Below are 25776 nucleotides of genomic sequence, written 5' to 3'. Positions count from 1 at the left end.
AATTAGTAAATAATTGTCATAAATTAATAAACTAAAGCAATCAAAGGCCTCGGTGGTTTGTACGAATTTTCTACCAGTTTTTACAAATTACTTGTGGAACTAAAGACGAACAACATATCACAAGGGTTTCTTTATTCTATTGAGTAATTGCAAAAAAAAAAAAAAAAAAAAGACCAAAATTTACTACTGGTACAATTAAAAATTTTTGTACGCTACCATTTTTTAGTTTATTAATTTTATATTACTCGATGTAAGTTATAAATCTCCTGTTAAAATTACCAATAAACTTCCATTATTATTTATAAGTTTTAAAAAAATATAACTGCACTTTTAATACACTCGTATCTGATACAAAAATTAATATAAATACGTAATAATTATAAGTTAGAGTAACACTAATTATTTATGAATAATTATACTTTTTTTTCTCAAAAAAAATTAGTCTTCGAATTAATTATATAATTTGTGGTATTTTATTTTTTTCATAAATTATGCAATGTGTTGTAAACACTGTAGATCAATAAAATTTTTAATAAAATTAATAAGCTTTCTTTTTAAATAAACAGGGAATAGGAAGGTTTAAATAAATTAAGATTTTTTGCTTTTTAAATAATTATTTAATATTTTTTTTTATTTTTTTACCTAAGCTAATTTTTAACACTAGGTAAAAAAACAATAAGAGTGATTCCCATCACAAATGCTCATTTACCAATACAAATAGAGTTATAATGCGGCTTATGTTTATAAAATATTTTAGTTAAAGAAGTTAAATCATGCAAACCCTAAACCTTTTTTTCTTTTAATTATAATTAAAAAAAAAATGATACGCCCTTTTGACTTTAAAATTTTTTTGTCTTAGAGCTAAAAGGGCGTGTAAAAAATTTTTTTTCACTCTAATTAACTTAAAAATGTTTATAACATTTATATCCGTAAAAAAAGTGGATGAAAAAATTTTTTTTGTATCCGCCCTTTTGACTCTAAGACAAAAAAATCTTTACCGGTGTTATAATTTTTTTTTTAAGACTAATAATTAATTATAGTTAAAAAAAAAAAATGATACATCATTTTGGCTTAAGAATTTTTTTGTCTTAGAGCCAAAAGTGCGTATAAAAATTTTTTTTACTGACTTTTCTTACAGACCTGAATGTTATAAACATTTCTTGGCTGGTTGAAGGGAAAAAAAATTTTTTACACGCCCTTTTGACATTAGTAACGCCTAATAATTAAACCAGATAATTTAGTACTTCACCAAAAATATCCCAAATAATTATCTGATTAAAAATGACAATTTTTCCCATTTATACTTATACAATAGTTTTAAACAAAATTAATCTATAAGTAATTTTCTCAGAAAATTAAAAAAAATTTATCAATTCAATAACAATTACCTCAGCACTAAAAGTTATGATTAAAATATATAAACGTGGATAATTAAACGATGTATTTGATAAAATATAATTTATGAGCTTAGCCACCGGTGTAATAAATAAAATACATCGGTTATTTATAAACGTTACAATAAAAACAAATACTTTATACAATATAAGAGTATGTTTACATGCTAAGTGTCAAGATTTTAATCAAATTTTATTTTTATTTAATTTGCTTAATGCTTAACTTTTTTTGTCCTTTAATTATTATCATTATCATGATTGTATTTATACAATTGACAAGAGACACAAAAGATTAAAATTAAATGAGACGGAAGGCTACTAAATTTAAATCCAAAAAAAAATATAAAATTAAACAAACAAACAATCTCAAAATTTAAATAATTATTTTAAAGATTCTACGTCAATAAATGAGGTCTCGCAGCCCTCGCAAGCTATGAGATCTTTTAAATAGGTAAATAAATTGCTTCAGTGCCTTTTAAATTTTAATTTAAAAAAAAAAAAATTCTCAACATAGTATTTTAATTTTTTTTTTTTTTTTTTTTTGGTTGTTATTGATTGAGTGCATTATTTATCCAACTTGATACCATATTTATCTTTTTCAATATGTGATTATCTTTAAGTACGTTAATGAAAGATTTATTTATTGATTATTGTTATTGTTATAATTGTAATTTTTTTTTTTTTTTTTTTTTTTTTTTTTATTGTATTAACTTTTTATAATTTTTTTTTCTTTTTGTTTCTGAATAATATAGAATAAGAAGCAAATAATTATATTATATGCCGCAAATTGCATAAAGGCGCGAATAAAACGCCAAAAATATAAAATTCAGAATAATTAAAATACGCATGTGGTCGTCATTGGAGGGCTGATAGCTATTAAATTACTTTTATTTTTATTTTTATTTATCATTATCATTATCATTATTATTTTATTTTATTTTTTATTCATTGTACTTTTTAGCGTGTTTAAAAATTTATGAGCTCAAATTTTTTTTCATTTTGCCTTTGTTTATTTTTGTCACTTTTCAATTAAATATTTAATCAAGTCATCCCATTTGCCCGTAAGATTTATCATCAATAATTAGCTCATTAAATAACACGCATCAGAGAATTATATATAATTTTTTTATGACGATTCACTTGATATTTCTGTTGTACTTACTGTCACTGATTTAAAAGAAGGAACAAATTCTTCAGCATCCGGATTTAGTGTTGACTGAAAAAAAAAAAAAATTTTTTTTTTTTTTTTTAATTTTGTAATCTTATTATTTGTCTTTAATTTAATAAAATTAAAAATAACTAGACTGAGATATCTAATCGGGGGATTAAAAAAATTCTTACCGATTTCGCGAGATCATTGTGGACTCGGAGGCTACTCAATTGCTGGCACAATTCATTACCACTGACAGTTTCCGTTGTAACATTACACCAATTAGAGGATACCTGATTTCTCTGGTGCTGTCTCTCCTCCTCCAGCATCGCCTCTAGGCATTCCTCCATCAACTCTTCTTCCTCCAATTGCTCCAACACCTATAAATACATGATTATATATTAAATTACAGAGAACGGATATGGTTTTTAAATAAACTATTTTTAATTATTCTTTTTATATAAATTTATAATAATAAAAATAACTGGGAACCTTGCAGTCACTATGTGACTGCCGTGACTTGTGAACTATAAATAAATAAAATTTTTGTTTTATTAAATAATAAATTTTGTTAAATTGCACTGTACTTTCTTAAATATTGATGTTTTTAAAGATATAAGCTCATCCCGATCTTACAGTCATCAAGAGCTTTCATTTGAGTACCCACATGCATTTTGGATATATTTTTCATATATACATATATATAACATATATAAATATATGAAAAAATGATGTGGGTACTCAAATGAAAGGTCTTGATGCGCATAACATCAGGATGAGCTTATATCTATAAAAATATCAATAGTCGACGAGATACAAGGTCATTTCTTGATTGTTGACATTTTTTAAGATATAAGGTCATCCTGATGTTACACTCATTGAAACTTTTCATTTGAATACCCACATGGCAATTTTTATATATTTTATATATATAGTATTCGTGAAATATATAAATATATAAAATATATGAAAAATTGATGTGGGTACTCTAATGAAAGGTCTCGATGAGTGTAACATCAGGATGAGCTTATATCTTCAAAAATGTCATTAGTTCACGAGATATAAGGTCATTTCTTAATTATTGACATTTTTAAAGATATAAGCTCATCCCGATGTTACACTCATCGAAACCTTTCATTTGAGTACCCACATGACAATTCTTATATATTTTATATATATGGTATTTGTGAAATATATAAATATATAAAATATATGAAAAATTGATGTGGGTACTCAAATGAAAGGTCTCAATGAGTGTAACATCAGGATGAGCTTATATCTTTAAAAATGTCAATAGTTCACAAGATACAATGTAATTTCTTAATTATGTATCTAGAAATAGAGTATTTTTGAAAGCAACCTAAATACTTATCATAATAAATTATCTATCGATGAGAATTATATGAAACCTTGAAAAGGGACAAATTCAATTCAAGACTTTTGCAATGACACTAAATTTCACTAAAAAAACCGATTTAATCATATGACTATCCTGAATACAAAATTTTTTTTATTCTCTTAATAAAAAAAATAAAACAACTATTATGTTTCAGAGATAAAAATAAATAACGAATGAAAATATCTGCTTGATAAATTATCAAATTGCTCTCGTTTATTTTAAAAGTCCGATAATCATTACTTGTAAGCACGCTCTCATTAAAGTTATTAAAGAAATATATTACTTAATAGCTCAATTTAAACCTTTATTTTTTCTTATATAAATTATTATTTAATAATTTTATTAAAAATTATCCGATTTAATAATTTCAAACCGGTTAATTTTTTTTTTTTTTTTTTTTTTTTTAATATAAATTTAAGAATAAAAATTACCTGCTTATCAAACTCTTCTTCATTTTCCATCCATAAATATTCAGCAAAATCCCCGTTCTCACCAGCAGGTGGATCTATTTCTTGTTCAACATGATCCAAATAAGAAATGACACCACTTTCATGTCCATAATATCCGTTGCCGGAGCCGCTATTTGGAATCTTCATCTTCATGCCAGCTGACTTTATTCCCTAAAAATAAATTTAATATCAGTAAATAAGTAAATATGAAGAAACATTAAAAATTTATACTATCATGAACATTACATTACATTATCAGTAAAACAAATTATTCAATCACGTATTGAAAAATAACGTGATTAAATTTACAATACACGCGATAAGTACAATTATATTTAACCGATGATTTTTAAAAAGAAAGCAAGGTCAGTATTTTAAAAACACAGCCTTGGTGTCATTGTAACCGAGTCACCTTGAGATTAAGTCTACAAAATACTAAATTACAATTACTATTACAATTAAAATTACAAATATATTTATAATAAATTTTTTAATTAATATTAACTAATTAAAATAAAATTTCAAACTTTGAAAGGTTATTTTTTAAAAATAATTTTTTTAACATTATTTATTTACTACCCGTCTCACTTACTCGCATTACCTTAAATTTAGGCGTAAATTATCGAAACTCAATATATTTACACAAATACTTATAATTTAGATAAAGTATTCAATAAAAAAAAAAAAAAAACCTAGTTATCTAAATGACAAACTAAAATTTACTTTTGACATTTCATTGTTTTTTTTTTTTTTTTAAATTATTTCGCTGCTGTTTTGTCAATACCCACGTAAATTCGACGCTTCATTATCTTTTCAACAATTACAATGACACAGAAAAACAAAAATAATATTTATACGGTAGATTATTATCTTCAAACTGAAAGTAATCACAATTATAAATTAATTTAAATGCTAATACTTACAATAAATAATAACAACAATAAAATCTGCTTGATGCAATTTATTACACTGATTTTTTAATAGCCAAGAAACAGCCAGACAATTTTATTTTCCGAGTTGACGTATGTACTTTTTACTTGTACTTTGTATGTCTTTATTGTAAATTGTTATTATGTTTTTTTTTATTAATCAGTGATACCACCTCAACGCTAAGCGCTTCTTTGTTTAACAAATTGTCAATTTTCTCTTGATTAAAATTATTTATGAATTTTTTATTACTATTGATTTATTTTTAATAACTCCAATTGCGTTTCTAAGGGGTTTGTTTTTTTTAGTTTGACGTTTTACGTTTTAGATTTTTGACTTGCGCAGTCGCACTAAAGCGCGGGAATTTAAAAATTTTTAAATGTCAATTTTTTTTATTCTGTGAAAAATTAATTTTATAAAAATAAACAATTAAATCATTAATGTTTTTTCAAATTAAAAAAAAAACTAAATCATTAATTTTTTTCAAAAATTAAAAAAAAAAATTTTTTCAAAAATAAAAAATAAAGTTTTTTTAAATTTTTAATTTATTAAATTTTTGTTTTTTTTTTTAATTAAAAGTACAATTAACATTTTTATGAAAATTAAGGTAGCATGACATTAAAGTTAGCAGTCACTAGAGAATTTTTAAATTTTATTTAACAAAAAAATTAGTTCCAAAATAATTTTTTTTTTAAAATTGCATTTTTAATTTTAAAAAATTTTTAAATGTCAATTTTCTTTCTTAACTTTCTTTTCTATAATTTATTTGTCAAAATAAATTCTAGTAATTATTAAATATCTGCTAAATTTATTGTCATTAAGTTAGCCGACATTTAAAAATTTTAATAATTTATTTTATTGAAAAATTATTTTTAAAAAAATTAAAAGAAACAATTTTACATGTAGAAAATTTTAAAAATTATACATGCAATTTTAAAAAAATTTTTTGTCAAAGGAAATTAAAAAATTGTCAAATGACAGCTAAATTAAATGTCATTGAAAATCAACTTAGCAGATAGTTGATAATTTAAAAAATTTTTGTAACAAATAAATTATGACAAGAAAAAAATTGTATTTGTAGTTTTTTAAAATTTCTAAATGTCAATTTTTTAGAGCAAATTTATTTGTTAAAAAAAATTTTTTTACATTGTCAAGTGACAGCTAACTTTAATATTGTAACATTTTACATTTTTTACAAAAAAAAAAAACAGCTGTTTTAAAAAAAATCAATTTTTTTTTTTGAAAAAAAAAAAATTTAAGTTGGCATTAAAACAAAAAAACAAATTTTTATTATTGTTATTTTAAACATAAAGATTAATAATAATAATAATAATACTCACAAAGTACTTGATTTGATTCGCAGAGTACTCAGTATTTACGTCTAAAAATATACATGCGTACCGATTGGTGGAATTCCATCTGACACGAGTCTGTTGACGTTTTGGTAAAAACAAAGCACTATCCGGCAGGTCGGTAACATTTAACAGCAGGCATCACAAGCCCGCACTTTATCACAACAATCCGACCCAAGTGCGTCGTCCTCTTCGCCATACTTGAAAAAACCTCTTCAGTACTAAATAAATATTTTATAAAATCTTTAACTTTAAGATTAAAATTTTAAAAAATAATACCGAGCTTGTTGAATACAAAAAAAATTATTTTACAATCAAACGAGCAGTGTCAGTGAGTGAAGTTTGTTGAAAAAGGTGGGACGAAATGTCTACATCAAAATACACGCTGGACGAAAGTCTCGGTGGTAAGCATTCTATTACCTAAAATATTTATAATTATAATTATTAATTTAAAAAATTTATTGTTGAAATTTCAGAGTGAAAAATAAATTATTAGATTGTTTTTATAAAAAGTTATCCAGCTGTCAAACTATCACCGCCATTTCGCGTGGCTTCCCCGCCAATACTGTGTGTGTGTAAACAAACTTCTTTTGCGACGTATTTATGTTGTCTTAGACATGCATTATTTTTATTTACCTCGATAAGCGCAATTACTTTTTATAGCGCACTTTCATAAATTAATTATAATTTTTTAAGTCTGATTATTTTTTAATATATATAAAAAAAAATTTTTTTTTTCAGATAAAAATCGCGTAAAAAATTTTTTAAATAAAATTCTATTGGAAATATGCAAAATAAAAATATTCGCTTTTCATACTGAGAATTACTCGAGCGATTATTCCGTATCTTATCGTTTTATTTAAAAATTTAACTAGAAAGTAAAACAGTGTAATTATATATTACACAATTGAGTCTAGAAAATGAAGAATAATGCTAAACACCAGATAAATTTCAACAAAATAGACAAGATAAATTTACGAATAAAGAAAACAAAAGAGCGAGTACATATTGAAGCTTTTTGTTCCCCAGAATATAAATATTTATTTTTATAACTAAGTTTGGAGTGGGCGTTATTCATTTTAACAAAGAATTTATTTAGAGATACTAAATTACTTTTTGGTATTCACCATTATTTATTGTATTAAAATTATTGCATGTTTTTTTTTTTTTTTTTTTTTTAATTTATTTATGTGGGTGTAATTATTATTTTAGGCAGAAGGAAGTGCGAATCAGTAAACACGCGAAGAAATAAAAAAGACTGGAATACGTGATTACAGTCAGGATCAGATATTTTTCGCTAGCGTGATGATAGTCACGTACACTTTAGCTTCTATAGAAGCGAAAGGAAAAAATTAATAGATAGACCTTCAAAAATATTTGTCTTTCTATTTATCTTTCTATGACAATCCGTTTATATTAATATTGTTATTATAATGATCTAACGACGGTTTATTTTTTTCTCAACCGCAAACTTTTAAATATTATTCAATGATTTAATTCTTTCTTTTTTATACTTACAATTTATTAAATGAAAAATAGATGCGTTAATTTTTAATTATTATTAAATGAAAAATAGATGGGTTGGTTTTTAATTAAATCATTAAATCTAAAAATAATTTTAATATTTCATTAACTACCGCAGAGTTTAATTAATTACTTGATTAATAATTGTCCATAAATTTTGTCTCTATAAATCAAAGTGAATTATTCTTCATAATTTATTCTTATTAAAAATAATTTATTAAGTCTATTTATTTTTAAATCGGCGATAAAATTATGATTTAGAATCAAAGATCAAATTATCTAATTAAATTGAACTATCAGTAGCCTTGCAACTGATTAAATTAATAACTAAGGTCGATAAACTATTAATTAATAAATGAAATAAAATATTAGCAACCTTGTAGTCACTATGTGACTGCCGTGACTTGTGAACTATAAATAAATAAAATTTTTGTTTATTGAATAATGACTTTTGTTAAATTGTATTGTACTTTCTTAACTATTGGTGTTTTTAAAGATATAAGCTCATCCTGATGTTACTCTCATCAAGACCTTTCATTTGAGTACCCACATGCATTTTTGATATATTTTTCATATATACATATATATATAATATATATAATATATATAAAATATATGAAAAATTGATGTGGGTACTCAAATGAAAGGTCTTGATGAGTACAACATCAGGATGAGCTTATATCTTTAAAAATGTCAATAGTTGACAAGATACAATGTAATTTCTTAATTATTGACATTTTTTAAGATATAAACTCGTTTCGATGTTAAAACCCATTTTATCATATGAATACGCTGGTCAAAAAATTTTTCTTATTCTCTTAATAATCTAGATTATTAAATTTATGCAATCAACAGAATCATGGGTGGAATTAAACCCCGCGCAGTTGGCTGACAGAATAACACCTTTGCCATTCGGAAGTGGCGGAGAAGAGTATCTTCGTCTATTAAGAGAAGCCCAAAGGGACTCGACACACTCCTCAGCGAGACACTCTCTAGCTTCTTCGCGGCGAGACACACCCCGAGATAGGTAAGTTTGCGTCAATTATCTTCAGTCTCGATCTAGTAATTAATATAATTAAAACTTTTTAGTCCCAAGAGCCCACCCAACAGTCCAAATACCGAGCGATCTACTGACGATGATCTCAAAGGAGTATATATAAATTACAGCTGTGCCAAGGTTAGTACAGTACAATAACCCGTTTATTGTTGCACAACTCAAGCTCTTGTACAGATTGTACTTTGCATTTGATTAGTTTAAAAAGCAAATTCAAATTAAGTAAGTGGATTTGCAATGAATGGGCATTAATCATCCTAACCCAACTTTATTGCGTACACGTCTTTAAAAAGTACTCTCTATATCTCTCGAAAAATACTACTAATCCATCTAATTTTTTTTGTAAATTATTTCAAGGGGCAAAACACATGTCGTCATAAAAAATTACACTTATAGCTCTTGTAGTTTAATTACAGTAGAAGAAATAGTTCTAAATACGGCAATAGAATTCGACGGCCATATTGGAAGTCTGAGAAGAACTTCAAAATGGCGAAAAAAAAAATTTTTTTTTTTATTTATTTATTACATTAAAGTTTTATTTTATAAAACTTTATCAGCAATAATAATAATAATAATAATAATAATAATAATAATAAAAGTGAGACAACTTTCACCAGCAAAAACCTTCATTGTTCCTTTTAAAGCAAAGGTACAACATGCGCGACTTAAAATCGATCGAGACGTTGCGTCACTGAATAAGCCTTACGCTTCAATATTTACTCATTATTATTATTATTTCAAACGCTGATAATACTGCAAGTACCGATAGTACTTTTTTTTATCGCTTTACCAGTTTTTTTAATTTTTTTTTTTTAAATTCGTTTTTTTTTTTTAGATTTAATCTCGGCCTTGATTGTCACGCAAGAGATCCACAAAGCTTAACCAGAGCATTGCTCTATTGTAAATTCTTTGTCGAATGAGTTGCAAAAAATAAATTAGCAACTGTACATATAATCCAGAATTTTCTATGCATCATCTTTATGAGTAATCGTATATTAATATACTAAACCTTGTCCTCTGAGATCGATCGCATCGAACGGCTGCTTTTTATATTATTCTCGCTCATTGTTTTTCTTTCCTTTATTACAGCTGAAACTAATGTCGCGAGTGTTCATATCAATTGATAGGTAAACATTGACATGTGACGATAATGATAATTATGATTATAATATTTGTTTTGATGATGATAATGAGACAAAGTAGCTAGACATATTCAAGAACGACCAGTCTCACATTTCCGACCTACATTGCTCTGTGTATTAAGTATCGGTAACTGGAAACGAAGCAGTCCTTTATGGCGTTACTCTCTGTACTTCAAGATTTAGTTCCACTCTCAGGATGAGTGAGACAGCGGAATTTTTTTTTACAGCGAAACCGGTTCCGCGAGTTTGTATACAAACATTCGAAATTTAAACTCGCTGAAAAATAAAAAATTTCTTGCTATGGGAAGTTATTACGTGGATTTCTTTAGAAATCTAGCTATTTTAACGGGTCTTATGTTGCTATTTTAAGAAAATTTCGTGGTGTTTTATTTTGTCGAGTTATATCGAAAAATAGAAAATAGTAACATAACGCACCGCGAATGTTAGCGAAATTGCGCTTATACTAAAAAAAAAAAATTAACTTGAATCAAGAGAAAAATCATTGAACCAAGAAAATAATTCATAATTATTTACAAACGGGGTTCACCCTATTTTTAGCCTTATTAAATTGGTGAAAAATTAACATTTTTTAATTTTTTTTATTCTGTAAATTTTTATGGCATATTTATGATAAAAAATATCGTAAAAGAAAGAAATTTCGATAGATTTTTTGCCTTCAAAAATTGGAAAAAATTTTGGCTCTCATGTTTTTGCATAAAATTTCTATTTTATTTTTTTTTTGTTTTTCAAAAAATGATTTCGCTCAAAAAAATGAAAATTAAAATAGTGAACCCCAATTGTAAATAATTACCAAATAATTTTGTTGAAATATTATTAAATTATTTTATTGCAAAAAAATTAATTACTCATTTAAGAAAGTAGTTTTGAAGTTTCATTGTTTTGAATCAAGTTAAATTTATTTGAACCAAAAAAAATTCCTTAGTTTAAGAATTTTTCTATTCAAATTAAAAAAATTAAGTTCTTCAAATTTTTTATATGAGTTGATGTAAGATTTTTTTTTTCATTAAGTAAATTTAACTTAATTCAAGAATTTTTCTCTCGATTTATGAATTTTTTTTTTTATAATTTATTTTTAATTTATAAGAGTGAAATTTATAAATTATGGCGTCTAAATTTGGGAAAAATTTTGGCTCATGTTTTTGGATAAAATTTATATTTTATCTTTTTTTGATATTTTTAATTTAAATTTTTTTGAAAAGTCTATAAAAAAAAGAACGATTAAAAAAAAAAGTTTAATATCACAATTTTCAAAAAAATTAATAAATTTTTTTGAAAATTTCGATAGGAAATTTTTTTTTTTAATTATCATTTTTTCATAGATTTTTTTCATAGATTAAAAAAAAAATATATCAATAAGATCAAATAGAAATTTCGTTCAAAAAAATTTGATTAAAATAGTTGACCCCACTTGTAAATATTTACCAAATATTTATTTAAATTAATTTGACAAAATTTATTTCACGCCTTTATCTTCAAAAAACTTTCCTGTTTAACGTAAAATAATTATTTTTTCTTCTTAATTTTGAAAAATCTCTTTCAATGTCTCATAATCGTTTTTTTTTAACTCTAATAAATTTTTTAGATTCGACATTACGCATCATATCACGTTTTACATTATATCTATGACTGACGACAAAAAATATATTTTTCCGCATAATGGAGTCAAGAGAGGTCACCACGATGTTAATTCATGCAGCTCACTATATACGACATTTGTGTAATACGCTTGTCGTATTACTGAAGGTTGTTAATCGTGTCTTAATGTAAACGACGTTCATCCAATCCTAAGCCCGATAGCTGCTCACGCCATCCACTCTCAATTTAGTTGCGAGCAAGCTATGCTGTACTAGTTAAATTAATGTTTATTGTACACAGCGTGGGAGTAATGAAAAAATGTATATTTGCTTCCTACATTATTGATGCCTGGGTTTATGGTGTACAATATATAATATAATATAATATAATATAACACTCTACTGTGTTACTCTAGTTTTTCAAGCAGAAATAAATTACAAAGAAAATTCTTCAATATTTTCTTTTTTATAAAATTGTCAAAAAATTCTAAAAAAGTAATCGGATTTTTTATTTAAAGAAATATTAGTATTAAAATTTTTACATTGACTCATCGAATTTTTTTTTTCTTTTTTCAGAATGAAATCTAAATATAAAAATCTATTAAAAGAAAAATAAAGACCTGAATATGATGAAGACAGGTGGAAATTCTAGATGATATAAATTATGAAGCAAAATAAATTTAACTGGAACTAAAAAGCTCATAAAACTGGAACATAATTTAAAATTGGATCTACGTAATATATAAATAATGATATAAAATATCATCTAAAATTTTCTACGCCGGTAATTTAAATAATCCATGCCAAAAGTGTATTCCCATGCGTGAAATTTGTCCACGAGGCGTTTGATTGCATTTATAAGCTGATAATAAAAATAGAAGCCTGAAAAGATGAAAAGATTCAGCTAAATTTATTCACTTGTACATTCAACTCGTAGTTTACTTTTTGCGACGTAGTAAATTATAGTTGTAAGGTCACTCGCCTGCACCCAGATCTTTATATCGCGAGTATCTATAACTTTATCTACGCCTAGGTATACGTTGTATTGAAAATACACGTGTATATTTATATAGACGCTCTGTACGCCTATAATACTTAACTTTAACTTGTACAAACAATTTAGCGTTGGACTATTTGCTGAAGTAAAAAGTTCGTTAGACACCACGTATATAATGTGTGAATTCTTAAAGATTCACAAGCGTTGCCTTGTGCTTTTTTAGGTCATAGACTCAATAAACTATCCTAGGATAGGCTTTTGTTGTTTCATGCCATTTTCTATGCCGTATTTATTACTTGTAACGTATGTACATGACGCATTACTATTCTTGAACCATGACTTAAAAGTTATTGCTCGGTTGTTCAACAATAAACTATAAACAGCAATGTTTATTTGTTTATATAATTACTTAATTGCTTTTTTACTTTTATTAATCTGTAATTAGTAAGCACATTGTATGACTCGGTTATATTTATGAGATTATTAGATAATTATCATGAATCATTGGACTTAGGGTTAAGTCCAGGTAAACAGATTGATAATTATCTAAATTTTATTTTATTTACTTTTAAAAAAATTTTTATCTTAAATTTATTAATTTATTTTATTTTTAAAAATTTTTTAAGTATTAATTTATTATTTTTCAGGATGCTAGTGAATTACTGGTAAAAGAATCAGATTGGATGTACGATGAATGGTGTTCACGTCCAGAGCAAGTTCCACCAAACAAGTAATTATTTTAATTATTACTAGCAATTTGCACACTGATAGGAGGATTTATTAAATATTAACTGTTAATAATTTAATTTATTTGAATTATTTAATTTATTAAATTTTGACAAGTATTTTTTTACATTCAATAAATATTTATTAATTGTTAATAAATATATATTAAATTCTATGATGTTAAAAATCATTTATTAACAGTTAATAAAGCTTATTAAATATAAAAAAATTCCATCAGTGCAGTCACTATGCGACTGTTGAGATTTACGAATTATAAATAAGAAAACTTTGGCTTAATGGTTTTTTTATATTTATAATCACACTGTACATAGTTTAAGGACTTTCTAAATAAATTTTGAAAATAATAGTGCTCTCACAGGATCAATTATAAATAATTTAATGGACAAATGTGACCGAACAAATTTATAAAATCAAAAAGACTATTAAAAACTTAACATAAAAAATTGATTATCACTGAAAAATATATAAATAGGTAGAAAGGTACTAATTCTTATCTCGATCTTCCTGATGATACCAAATTAAACTACAAAAATTTCTTTAAAAATAATAATATGCTCGTCACAAAATTTTTCTTTCTCTCTCAATTATTTAAATCATAAATAACTATCGCAAAAAAATATCAAATCTAATTTTTTAAATCTATTTATTTCAACTACTTCAAAAATTTATCATACACAGGAACAAAATTTTTTTGACTGAAGAACAAAATTCTTGGCTCAAGAAAATTTTCGAATCCCTGAAGGAAGACCGAAGTTGTGTTAGTCGAAGTAAAAATTTTTTTAAAAATTCTATTCTTGGTGGAAGTAATTTTTTTTTAATTCAAATTATCATAAATACTTGATAAAATAAATTTTTATATTTGATCAAGATTTTTAGATACTTTAGGGAAGCAGCACCACCTACTTCAGCTGTGAAAAAATTTTCTCACCATGAGAAAATTTTTCTCTTGAATATTTGATACCCATTTTATATTATTTTAGCGTGCAATTATACATATTGAATGAAAAAAATGATTCAATATTATTTGACATGTTAATCAATAAAAATATTAATGAAAATTTACTTCTATCGAGATATTTAATTTTTTTGGAGCAAGAGGCTGAATTTTTTTCAAACCAAGAAGATTTTCTTGACTTCAATAAATTTTCTTGGATCAATATATAAATTTCTTAGACCAAGAAAATTAATTTTGTTGGGATAAGTGAAATTTCTTGTCAAAAAAAATTTTTTTTCCGCTCAAAAAAATAATTAGGAAGAAAAATATTTTCTTGGCTCAAGTGAACCTTTTTTTCTGTATAATAAATAAACTATTTTAGAAAAGCATATGAAGCATTGAAAAAGCAAAACTTCAGGTCAAAACCTTTCCAACGATACTAAATTTAACCATAAAAACCCATTTTATTTTATAAATACCCTAGCCATAAAATTTCTCTTGTTCTCTTAATAATATAGATTTTTTTTTTGTAATCTAAAATAGAATGACCGGATCTTAATTGTCTGATAACTTTTGTTCTAATTCTATTTATATAACCGGCTTATCTCAGAAAAATTGATACTATCGATTAATAATAATTAATAATTTAAAACAATAGATTTATATTACATAAACAGTGGTCATTAAATTTTACTTTGTTAAGTTAATAAAATATTAAACGAGCAATTAAATACTTAAATATGTTGATGAGTCCGCTGAAGTATTTCATTGCTTGATAAATAATTTATTTCCTCAAACGTGTTAATTTATTTATGTATTTTCATAATGACCCAGTTTTAAATAAATAAGGAACTAGGTACAGGGTATACATCTAAAACTTCAAAGTAGTACGATAATAATTGCTTTCAAATTATTTAGCATATAGAACATAACAAACGTACATATTTATATAAATATACTAAAATAAAAATGATTTTTCAGGGACTGGAAATTCAAGCATCCATTGGGCATGACCAAAAGAAAAACTTACAGCATTCGCACAGCCAAGGTTGGCAAGTATGGGCTTTTCTCCAAGGAAGTTCTCTACACATTATTCTTGTCTAATTTGCTGTCACTCATCATTGGTACTGGTTTTGGGTAATTATCTAAATAAAAATAGTAACAATGTATCGCGTTACTAATGCCAAAAGGGTGCATTTCAATATTTATGGCTTTTTGGCTCTGCAGAGCCAAAAAAACATTTAAAAAAAATTTCTTTCCTCCAAACAATCTAAAAATGTTTATAAAATTCAGATCTGTAAGAAAAGTGAGTAAAAAAAATTTTTTTATACACCCTTTTGATTCTAAGACAAAAAAATTTTTAAGCCAAAAGGGCGTATTATTTTTTTTTTTAATTATAATTAATTATTAGCCTTAAAAAAAATTTCAACACCGGTAAAGAATTAATTACGATTAAAAAAAATGATACGCCCTTTTAGCTTTAGAATTTTTTGTCTTAAAGCCAAAAGGGCGTATAGTAAAAATTTTTTTATTTACTTTTCTTGCAGATAAAAATGTTATAAACATTTTTAAGTTAATTAGAGTGAGAAAAAATTTTTTATACGCCCCTTTGGCTCTAGGACAAAAAAATTTTTAAGTCAAAAAGGCGTATCATTTATTTTTTAATTATAATTTATTATTAGCCTTAAAAAAAATGTAACACCGGTAAAAATAATGAATTTTTAACTGAATTTATTAAAAAAAAATTTGGATTTAAATTAAAAAAAATAAACTAAAATAACAGTGACATTTTATTTGAAAAAAAAAATTTATTTGACTCAATTACAAAATTTTAATTTATATTGATTCTAATAATCATGTCTTTACTGATAAAGTGTAATGAATTATTAATTGTTTAATTGTACAAATTACAAAATCATATTAGATTAAAGTTTTTTTTCAACGTTTAGATTTACAAGAAATATATATTTATTATTTTTTAGGCACGGAATAGTGCCTAGCTAAATTAATATTGTTAAAAAAAAAAATTATTAAATTAATTTTTTTTTTTAATTAATTTCTTTAAAAAAAATTTTTTTTTTAAATTAATTTTTTTTACTAAATTAATATTTTATATTCTTCTTTAATCAAAAACATATTCTCTTCAAATAAAATGAGTAGAAGAGTCATTATTTTTACCAGTGATAACTTTTCTATTTTTTTTTAAGGCTAATAATTAATTATGATTAAAAATAAATGATACGCTTTTTTGGCTTTAGAATTTTTTTGTCTTAGAGACAAAAAGGCGTATACAAAAAATTTTTTTCTTCACTTTTCTTCCAGATCTAAATATTATAAACATTTTTAAGTTAGTTGAAATGAAAAAAATTTTTTATACGCCCTTTTGGCATTAGTAACGCGATATCTTTAATAAAATTCAATTGAGCTAATAATATAATTTATATTTATCTTGAACAGAGTATGGCTGACCAGACGGGGACTGATGATGACACGTGTGGCTATTGAGTGAGCTAGTCAATAAGTGACTCGTATAAGGATTAATTGTAAGGATGACAAGAATGATTTTGATTATCGAGGTAGAAAGACTGACGAAAAGGATTTTTAGAACGAGCCTAATTTTAAATACAAATAATAAATTAAATATATAAGATTTAATCACGTACACATCACGCTCTTGTCCAGTGTTCACAATATTAATTAATATTATTATTAATTACATATACTAACAAGATACATACTAACTTAAAGTATACAAAAAAAAATATTTATATATTTCTGAAGTCTAGATAATTTCTACCTTTGGTACGATGCAATTGCTGTGAGGTTATTGAGTGATATTAAGAGTACGAGAAGAATAAAATAGTGAGCGTGTCCATTTTATACTGTTTCTAAAATATTTCTATCTACGTAGAGTGTAGATTTATTAATGTATACTAGAATAGCGTGTTAGCGTACTATCGATCAGAGGGAGTTTTTCTAAAACAAAAAGCTACTGCTTAATTCGTCCATCATTAGTCCAGACTTTTTACCTTTTCTCACCATTAATTAATATCAATAAATAAAATAATTATAAAGCTAAAATTTATTTACACAGAAATCCTTCAGTGATTTTATAAGAGTTGAATAAAAATATCAAAATATAAGAATTTATTTTGACAATAAAAATGACATTTGAAATGTCGACATAAAAAGTATCAATAAATTTTAATACATTTATTCTCAATGCGGCTCCGTACTCAATTGTCGGTGGGATTTCAAATATTTAAATACATATATATATATATATATATATATATATATATATATATATATATATATATATATATATATATATATATATATAATAATAATATTCAACCGTGAAAAAGTTTCTCAGTGATCAGATATTTCCATTATTTTTAAAATTAAGCATGTAACCTACTGTACTTGTAGTGTAGGTGTTTAATATTGAAAAATTGTTTTATTTTATTGTTTTTTATTATATATTGAGTTGGCTATTTCGCTATCAATATTTAATAAGAAAAAAAATTTAATTACATCCAGTTGTAGGTTTTTAATTATATAATTATAACTTTGTATCCACATATGAAAAAATTATTATTACTCTATTTGTGTTATATTCCAATAAGATGATTTATAATTATGATATTGAATAAAAAGTTTTATAAATTTATATTAATATTTTAATTATTAGTTTTTTTTAATCCACAAATTTTCAATAATTTTAGTTGAATAATACTCAAATAATTAATAAATTTATTTATATTTTATATATAAAAATTTTTTTTTACAAATTAAATGTCATTTAATTATTAATTACAATAATTTAATTATTACAAAAAATTCTAAAAATTGACATCTGTCGGCTAATTTTATTTTCATAAAAAATTATTATTTGAAAATATTTATATTTTCCCGCTTTTTTCCGACGCGTGACGTTGCGCAGTATTTTACAGTTTCTATCCACCAGATGTCAGTAAATATTTTTTTAAAAGTGAAAAAAGAATTGGACATTTGGAGCTCGGAGATGAGTAGAGGTGTGTGTTAATAAACCTAAGATCTACGATGTGTTTGTTAAGTAGCAATAGCAGTAACAGTAATTACCTGATTATCTGCATCTGTACCAGCATAAACATACGTCGCGTATGTTAATCACCTGAAATAAGATGTAATAAGGAAAGTACTTTGAGCAATAACCTGGATGTATTAAAAATAAATATAAGTGCACGTTCAATCAAAATAAAAAAAATAAATAAATAAAAAATAAAAAATGAGTTGGCTGAGAAATAGCCCTTTGAGAAATAGTTTAAATAAACAATGGTCCAGAGATTCGCCGCCCAAGGATGCTGATCCTAGTGCTTGCTATGATAGCTTTTGCAAGCACTGGCAGCAAACAAATGAAATTATTAAGCAAACACGAGTAAGTTATGTCAATTTTTGATCAACACCTTTTATTGACACCCACGCACTTGACACTATTCACTATTATTACACATGCTATTTACCATTTACCATTTAAGTATCTACAATCCGATAATTCTCATGCTGTCAGTTACTAACCTTGAATTTATTATTTACTTTTTACCAATTTACAGTCATCAACAAACTTGCCTGTCTACGACGACGTAGTTGCTGTCATAAATCATATCGATCAAATGATAACGCTCCTGCTAGTTGAATTCCGCAGCAATTTTAATTTTAAAAACCAACAATTGTCTGCGTCATCACACTCACCTTGCTTGGAGTACTTGTTGAGCGAAAACTTGCTCGACATTGTTTATGATTGGAGTCTCAATGTTGGGAGGTATAATCTTCCACTAGAAATTTTTAATTAATTAACTCAATATTTTTATGATACTGAAAGCAGAAGATACATTTTCATTTTTATGATACTCAAATCAGCAGACGTTCTACAATTTTTTTTTATTTTTTAATTTAATTATTAAATTATTTAATTTTTTTTATTATTTAAAGTTTTTCAAATATTTTACATTTAGTTTTTCTTCTAATTAAAAAAAAAAAAAAATTATAACATGTCTATTAATTTTAGTGTCATTAAATATTTTTTTTGTTTTGTTTAAATAATGACTTATTGTTCGAACAAATCATTTCGAATAATCCTTATTATTCAGAATTTAACAAGAAATATGGAAACAAGTGAAGTGTGTTATTTATTGAATAAATATCACATGGATTTAGACATCACCTCAGACAATAGGAATTTAAATGATCAAAACAAAAAAGTTACATTTAAAGACTTGGTGATTTAAAAATTTAAATACCATTTATAGTCAGTAAATTTTTATTTTATAAAATTATTATTAATCTTGGGTAATTATTTACAAGTCGGGTCAAACGGATTTTTGGCCATATCTAGTTTGGCCGTAAATAAAAAAAATTTTATTTTGTTTGAGAAATTTTTTTTATTAAATTAATTTTTTTTTTTAATTAATTTTATTTTAATTTACAAGCATGTATGGATAACATTCACATTCCATGCTTGTAAAGGTGGACCATTTTAAGAACTCTGTCGTCCATCTTACGGCTTAAAACATTTTTTATTTTGTTTAAGATATGGCCAAAAGTCTAGTTTATATTTCGATAGTTTTTTTGCCTTCAAAAGTTAGAAAAAAAATTTGCCTCTCATTTTTTTAGATAAAATTTATATTTTATCTTTTTTTGATGTTTTTGATATATTTTTTTTTTTTTTTGAAATGCATAAAAAAATGGACAATTAAAAAAAAAGTTGAATATCACAATTTTTTTTTAATTTGTAAAATTGCCGTAATCAACTTTTTTTTTTTTTTTTTAATTGTAAATAATTTTCCAATCTTTTATACAGCACAAAATTTTTAAATTATTCTTAAAATTTTTATAACAAATAAATTAATATAAAAAAATTTTTAGACGTCTGATAAATTCAGTATCACCTTATAAAATAAATAATCGTCTTATGTCTGCTGTTTTAGTATTGTAACTATTTTCTAAGCAGTAAATTTTTCATTTAATGATTACAAATATCTCATATTTCATGTATTATAGTCGTAAGTGTAACTTGCATCGTAGTGTAATTTGCACTTATAAAAATATCAATAACTCAGTTTAAAAAACTTTCTGTTTATGTATATGTTATTAAAGTAGAAAGCATGAGATATTAGTCATTTAAATATAATTATGCAGTCAACAATTTAATTACTCATATTTTTATGTTAATTCGGGTTTTTAAGTCCATGAGCGATTAGATTAGTACTAGTATAGTTTCAAGGCATATGATAAATATGAAGCGACGACCTCATAAATAAGTTTAATTTAAATATTATCAATTTAAAAAAAAAAGAAGATGATAACTCTTTCTATAATGACTTTCTTGATTGTCAAATAAAGTGACAAATTTAATTTTCCGTAATTAAATTTTTTCTTATTTTATAATTCAAAAAATTAAGTGGTTAAATTGTTGAGGCATGTAATTTGTTTATTAAAAAAAATACTGATTTTTTTTTTTCTTTTTTCATTAGGTACACGAGTTCCATAAGATTAGAGTTAATAAAATTATTTGAATTAATAATAACCTTTAATGGGCCTTTAATAGGCCACGAGCCGATAGCAAGGCCATTGTTGAAATTATTGGAAAATTTTATTGATGATATGTTGCCCTGTGACATAGAAAAGAAATTAATAATGTTACTTAATAGTATTTGTGTAGCTTTAATGCAGAATTTAGCATTATTAGACGTTTTTTTTCATCCACACGCCGAGAATGAACAACGCAAGTAATAAAACAATTTATTACCTTTATCTACATAACAATTAAATTCCAGTAAATACTATAAGATAATATTTATTTATGTTGAAGGTTCATTATTTTTACACTATTGTTACCGCATGTTCATCGAGAAGGACCAATCGGACAGCAGGCGCGCGATGCAATTCTACTTTGCATGGCTCTGTCGAAAAAAAATGACCAAGTAGGAATATATTTATCCGAAAACTCAAACGTCTGTCCGGTCCTTGCTACCGGAATAAGCGGACTGTACTCGTTATTACCCCGAAAACTAGAGATTGAGTATGAAGACTGGCACAGGTTGACTCCGGATGATGTCAACGATATTCCGTCGTTGGAGCATTTGATGCAATGCTTCGAATTCTGTAATGCTGTAGCACAAATCACTCATTCGTCCGTTCAAAAACAGCTGCTAGAATATCTTTATCAAGGATTTTTAGTTCCTGTTTTGGGTCCAGCACTTTTGCAAGTACATCATTTTTTGTGATACTGAAATCAATAGATATTTTTTATTTTTATGACAAATTAATTTTGGCAAAATAACTAATTTTAAAAATTCTTTATTATTCACAGAAAAAAAATTAATTTAAATTAATTAAATAATTTTGAAGAATTAAAAAGTAAAAAATTTATTTATTAAAGTAAAAAAATTTTTAAACTAAAAAATTTTGGTAAAAAATTATTAACATTTTTTAATTTTTTTTTATCCTGCTTATTTTTACGGCGAATTTATAATAAAAAATGTCGTAAAAGAAAAAAATAAAAATTTTGATACCTTTTTTGCCTTTAAAAGTTGAAAAAAATATTAGCTTTCATGTTTTTGGATAAAATTTCTATTTTATCTTTTTTTGAAAAGTACATAAAAAAAAAAAAAAATTAATCAATTTGATAAAAAAAAAAAAATTTAACTTGGCCCAGTATGGGTTGACCCGATTTGTACATAATTATCAAAATTTTTCTTAATTTAAGTAAATTTAACTTGACTCAAGAATATTTCGTCTTGATTCAAGACCATGAAATTCATCAAAATTATTTGATTGGTTTAAAAATTTTTTTCTTGATTCAATTTAATTTTTTTCTTGTGTAATTATTTTTAATTTCTGCGAGTGTAATTTATTTACAAAATTTTTTTCATAATTTAATTATTATAAAAATCTAAAAAGTAGGTAAAATTCTGTTAATTTCAGTACCATAATTTTTTTAAAAACAAATTTTTTTTCTTCAATAAAATTTATTTGATGACTAACATATGTTTATTTTTATTTAGACTTCTCTTGATGAATCCGTCGCTGCTACTGCATATTTAGATTTATTTTTTCGGTCGACAACGAATTCGGGATTGTTGCGTGTTTTAGTAAAATTTTTATTAGAAAAAAATTATGATGGATGTCGAATACTGGATACATTAATTCAAAGAATCTCAACAAGATCTAGGGTAAGTTTTTTTTTTTTTTTTTTTTTTTATATCCACTAATTTAATATTAAAAATTTATAATAAAAAAAAATAAATAAATAATTATGTTTAATTTCAGTTGTGTATAGTGACTCTAGCATTTTTTGAAACACTAGTAGACCTCAATTGCGAAGACATAATGTTAGAATTATGTTTATCAGCATTATCACCATGCACACACGTAATGTTATCCCAGCGTCGAAGACTGCGTGACTTTGATTTATTTGGTAACACAGCTAAAAAATTTTTATCATTGCGTCCAAATTGCTGTTTATCATGGCCTCTCACATCGACGGTATCTTCATCGTCTTCTTCAAATTTATTCGAACCTAATAACTCACCGGATTCTCCACCAACAGCAGCAACAACCACAACAACGTCAATGCCAAGTACAAATTTAAACTCACTGAGTTTCTCTGGATTTAATCCCAATGAAAGTCTCTATGGGAATTACTTTGCGTATTTATTTGACGCTCGGCAGAAAATAGTCGCCTGCAATCTTGCCTGTGCAAATTGGTCGTCAACTTACGACGGAGTTGACGAAGACCTCGACAAAGATAATAAAGAAGACGAAGACGATGAAAATGAGGAAGAAATAAAATTAAAAGTACAACTTAATCATATGCAAAAATTATTTAAAAATTTATCGAATAATGATATTTTAAATAGCGTTAAATCGTTATTGGATTATGATGAAAACAATCATGTCAATTATAAAATAAGTGATATTAAATTAAATGAAGATGATGATGAGGTTGATAGTAAAGAAGGTATTGACGAAGAAGGAGATAAAATACAAAATAATGAGGTCAATAAAGAAACTCTTGAGTCTGATATTATAAGCTTATTAAACGAACAAGTAGATGTAAGAAATAAAGATAGTGCGATAAGCAAAACTGAGGATTATGATATTCATAAGCCAGCAATTAATGAAGAGCCGACAAAAATTGACCCAATGTTTTCCATGGGCGAAAGCAGTGGATATGAAAGTCTTGCGATGAAAAATTCATCTGAAATGTCCTCAATTGAAGACGATAATAATGACGAATTTGAAGATAAAAATTATGAGCTGTCTGTCACTGAGCAACGCAATGACAGTGTTGTAATAAATAAAACGGAAGTTAACAGCGATAGCTGCAGCAGTAAGGGAGCTGTGAAAAAAAAAGTTGTCCAGGATGATTACTTAAACAGTAAACCTGACATTGGTGTCTTTTTGGACGTTCTTTTGAAGAAATTAGAGAGCATGACTAGCAATAATTTATATGTTAATTTACACTTGACTGGTTTAATCAGCAGGCTGGCTATTTATCACCAACCGTTGTTACAATCATTTTTATTGAATCCGTCTTTGGTGTTCCAGCCTAGTATCAGGTCGTTATTTCAGGTAAAGTGAAAGGACATTTTTTTTACGCTCGGAAATGCTCTGAATTTTTTTTGGTGCTTATTAATTTAATTATATGTTAATAATTTTTTTTTTTATCACAGATTTTAGCTTCTTTGAAACACAAGATGGACAAATACTTATCAAAAGTTGAGAATGTCGACGAATTAGTTAAGCAAGCGCGCATGTTCTTAATTAATCGTGAGTTTAGAATTATTGGCGCTAAAAATAATCCTTCCATGTCGAATTTATCAACGCCGATGATGAAAAAAGAATTATTCAGCCAAGATTCTTTTATAAGAAGTAAGTTTTTTAATCGTAACTAGCAACCTTGCAGTCACTATGTGACTATCGTTACTGGTGAATTATAAATAAATTAAATTTTGATTTGTTAAATAATAACTTTTGTTAAATTGCACTGTATTTTTTTAAATATTGACGTTTTTAAAGATATAAGCTCATCCTAATGTTACACTCATCAAGAGCTTTCATTTGAGTACCCACATGCATTTTGATATATTTTTCATATATACATATATATATATATATATATATATATATATATATATATATATATATATATATATATATATATATATAATATATAAATATATGAAAAAATGATGTGGCTACTCAAATGAAAGGTCTTGATGAGTGTAACTTCAGGATGAGCTTGTATCTTTAAAAATGTCAATAGTTGACAAGATACAATGTCATTTTTTAATATCACAAATTTGAATCATTTAGTATAATTCCCAATTTTTGAAATTTTGAAATTACGGTGAAAACGTTGATTATATAAAAAAAAATCACAAGAGACATTTTTCTTAAAAAATTAAATTTTCCAAAACTTTTCCATAAAAATTTTTTTTTACAAAACTAGTATCTTCATTCAAGTTAGTTTGACTAATAAAAAATTTTTTATTTTACAGATGAACCAAAAAGACGTAGTTTGACTTCATCATTAACGCAAATATTCAAGTTTGGAAGTAACAGTCCTCCACAAAGTTTAAAAAGCGTAACTTCAGAAGATACTCCTGAAAATAACAGCGATTTTAGATTCAAGTATTAATTCATTTCCTAAGCCTAATTATTAATTATTATTATTATTAGTTACTCGACTTTAAAAATTAATGATGATGATGGTAATTTTTCTTCTTCTAGATACCCAGTCGTAACACCCACGCAACACGTGGTAATTTGTGCTGTTATTATGGACGAGTGGCTGAAAGAACTTGCGGCTATCACGCAAGAACATTGTGTGTTATCATTAAATAGTTGGATTTAACATTAACTTATAATAAAAAAGAAATTTATATGTGTAAATTACTAAAATGTATATACAATAATACATATACAAATTTATGTAAAAATTATATTAAGGAATAGAAAAGAAGAAATAAAAAATATTTGTTATTAACTTATTTTTATTTATTTTAACAAAACACACTTTTAAAACAAAACATTAATTTTCATATAAATTACTTCATTTATGAT

At 25.1% G+C, this 25776-nt stretch overlaps 3 protein-coding genes and 1 long non-coding RNA gene across 7 annotated transcripts; 2 read left to right on the top strand and 2 right to left on the bottom strand.

Annotated features, from left to right (window-relative positions):
- Positions 1-145: 145 nt before the first annotated feature.
- Paip2 (polyA-binding protein interacting protein 2) lies at positions 146-6793 on the bottom strand. 2 transcript variants are annotated; one of them, XM_074244386.1, is made up of 4 exons: positions 6660-6793; positions 4375-4563; positions 2736-2924; positions 146-2610 (listed from the first exon to the last, which is right to left on the bottom strand). In XM_074244386.1, the coding sequence occupies exons 2-4, from the start codon at positions 4543-4545 to the stop codon at positions 2521-2523; spliced, it is 450 nt and encodes a 149-aa protein (XP_074100487.1). In that variant the 5' UTR covers positions 4546-4563; positions 6660-6793; the 3' UTR covers positions 146-2520. The 2 variants fall into 2 exon arrangements, with proteins under 2 accessions (XP_074100487.1, XP_074100486.1); XM_074244385.1 differs by lacking the exon at positions 6660-6793 and adding an exon at positions 5316-5648.
- Positions 6794-6931: 138 nt separating this feature from the next.
- Bnip3 (BCL2 interacting protein 3) lies at positions 6932-18351 on the top strand. Of its 3 annotated transcripts, none has more exons than XM_074244383.1 (6): positions 6932-7072; positions 9051-9222; positions 9285-9372; positions 13631-13713; positions 15646-15801; positions 17122-18351. In XM_074244383.1, the coding sequence occupies exons 1-6, from the start codon at positions 7036-7038 to the stop codon at positions 17171-17173; spliced, it is 588 nt and encodes a 195-aa protein (XP_074100484.1). In that variant the 5' UTR covers positions 6932-7035; the 3' UTR covers positions 17174-18351. The 3 variants fall into 3 exon arrangements, with proteins under 3 accessions (XP_074100484.1, XP_074100483.1, XP_074100485.1); XM_074244382.1 differs by having other exon boundaries at positions 6934-7075; XM_074244384.1 differs by lacking the exon at positions 6932-7072 and adding an exon at positions 7780-7790 and having other exon boundaries at positions 9026-9222.
- Positions 15553-18908, bottom strand: LOC141528362 (uncharacterized). Its single transcript, XR_012479358.1, has 2 exons — positions 18769-18908; positions 15553-15809 (listed from the first exon to the last, which is right to left on the bottom strand). It is a non-coding gene; the product is annotated as an uncharacterized LOC141528362 (long non-coding RNA).
- LOC141528357 (FHIP family protein GK23746) lies at positions 18779-25699 on the top strand. The gene is made up of 9 exons (XM_074244378.1): positions 18779-19084; positions 19260-19468; positions 21180-21434; positions 21518-21914; positions 22713-22880; positions 22978-24282; positions 24384-24582; positions 25212-25344; positions 25444-25699. The coding sequence occupies exons 1-9, from the start codon at positions 18935-18937 to the stop codon at positions 25565-25567; spliced, it is 2940 nt and encodes a 979-aa protein (XP_074100479.1). The 5' UTR covers positions 18779-18934; the 3' UTR covers positions 25568-25699.
- The last annotated feature ends 77 nt before the right edge of the window (positions 25700-25776 follow it).

This window comes from Cotesia typhae, unplaced genomic scaffold (genome assembly GCF_013202065.1).
Source record: "Cotesia typhae breed Kobodo isofemale line unplaced genomic scaffold, CoteBio_Ctyphae contig_43, whole genome shotgun sequence".
NCBI lineage: Eukaryota > Metazoa > Arthropoda > Insecta > Hymenoptera > Braconidae > Cotesia > Cotesia typhae.
The sequence above is the reverse complement of the archived record's forward strand: the minus strand, read 5'-3'. Positions and strand labels throughout refer to the sequence as shown.

What these genes read in the sequence shown, in the direction of transcription:
- LOC141528357 (XM_074244378.1), top strand. Translation starts at nt 18,935, where the DNA reads ATGAGTTGGCTGAGAAATAGCCCTTTGAGAAATAGTTTAAATAAACAA. An exon ending in GTATCAGGTCGTTATTTCAG is followed by an intron (nt 24,283 to 24,383) that starts GTAAAGTGAAAG and finishes TTTTTATCACAG; the next exon opens with ATTTTAGCTTCTTTGAAACA. An exon ending in CCAAGATTCTTTTATAAGAA is followed by an intron (nt 24,583 to 25,211) that starts GTAAGTTTTTTA and finishes TTTATTTTACAG; the next exon opens with ATGAACCAAAAAGACGTAGT.
- Paip2 (XM_074244386.1), bottom strand. Translation starts at nt 4,545, where the DNA reads ATGAAGATGAAGATTCCAAATAGCGGCTCCGGCAACGGATATTATGGA. An exon ending in AAGAAGAGTTTGATAAGCAG is followed by an intron (nt 2,925 to 4,374) that starts GTAATTTTTATT and finishes ATGTATTTATAG; the next exon opens with GTGTTGGAGCAATTGGAGGA. An exon ending in ACAATGATCTCGCGAAATCG is followed by an intron (nt 2,611 to 2,735) that starts GTAAGAATTTTT and finishes TTTTTTTTTCAG; the next exon opens with TCAACACTAAATCCGGATGC.
- Bnip3 (XM_074244382.1), top strand. Translation starts at nt 7,036, where the DNA reads ATGTCTACATCAAAATACACGCTGGACGAAAGTCTCGGTG. An exon ending in GCTGGACGAAAGTCTCGGTG is followed by an intron (nt 7,076 to 9,050) that starts GTAAGCATTCTA and finishes TGCAATCAACAG; the next exon opens with AATCATGGGTGGAATTAAAC. An exon ending in CGAGACACACCCCGAGATAG is followed by an intron (nt 9,223 to 9,284) that starts GTAAGTTTGCGT and finishes AAAACTTTTTAG; the next exon opens with TCCCAAGAGCCCACCCAACA.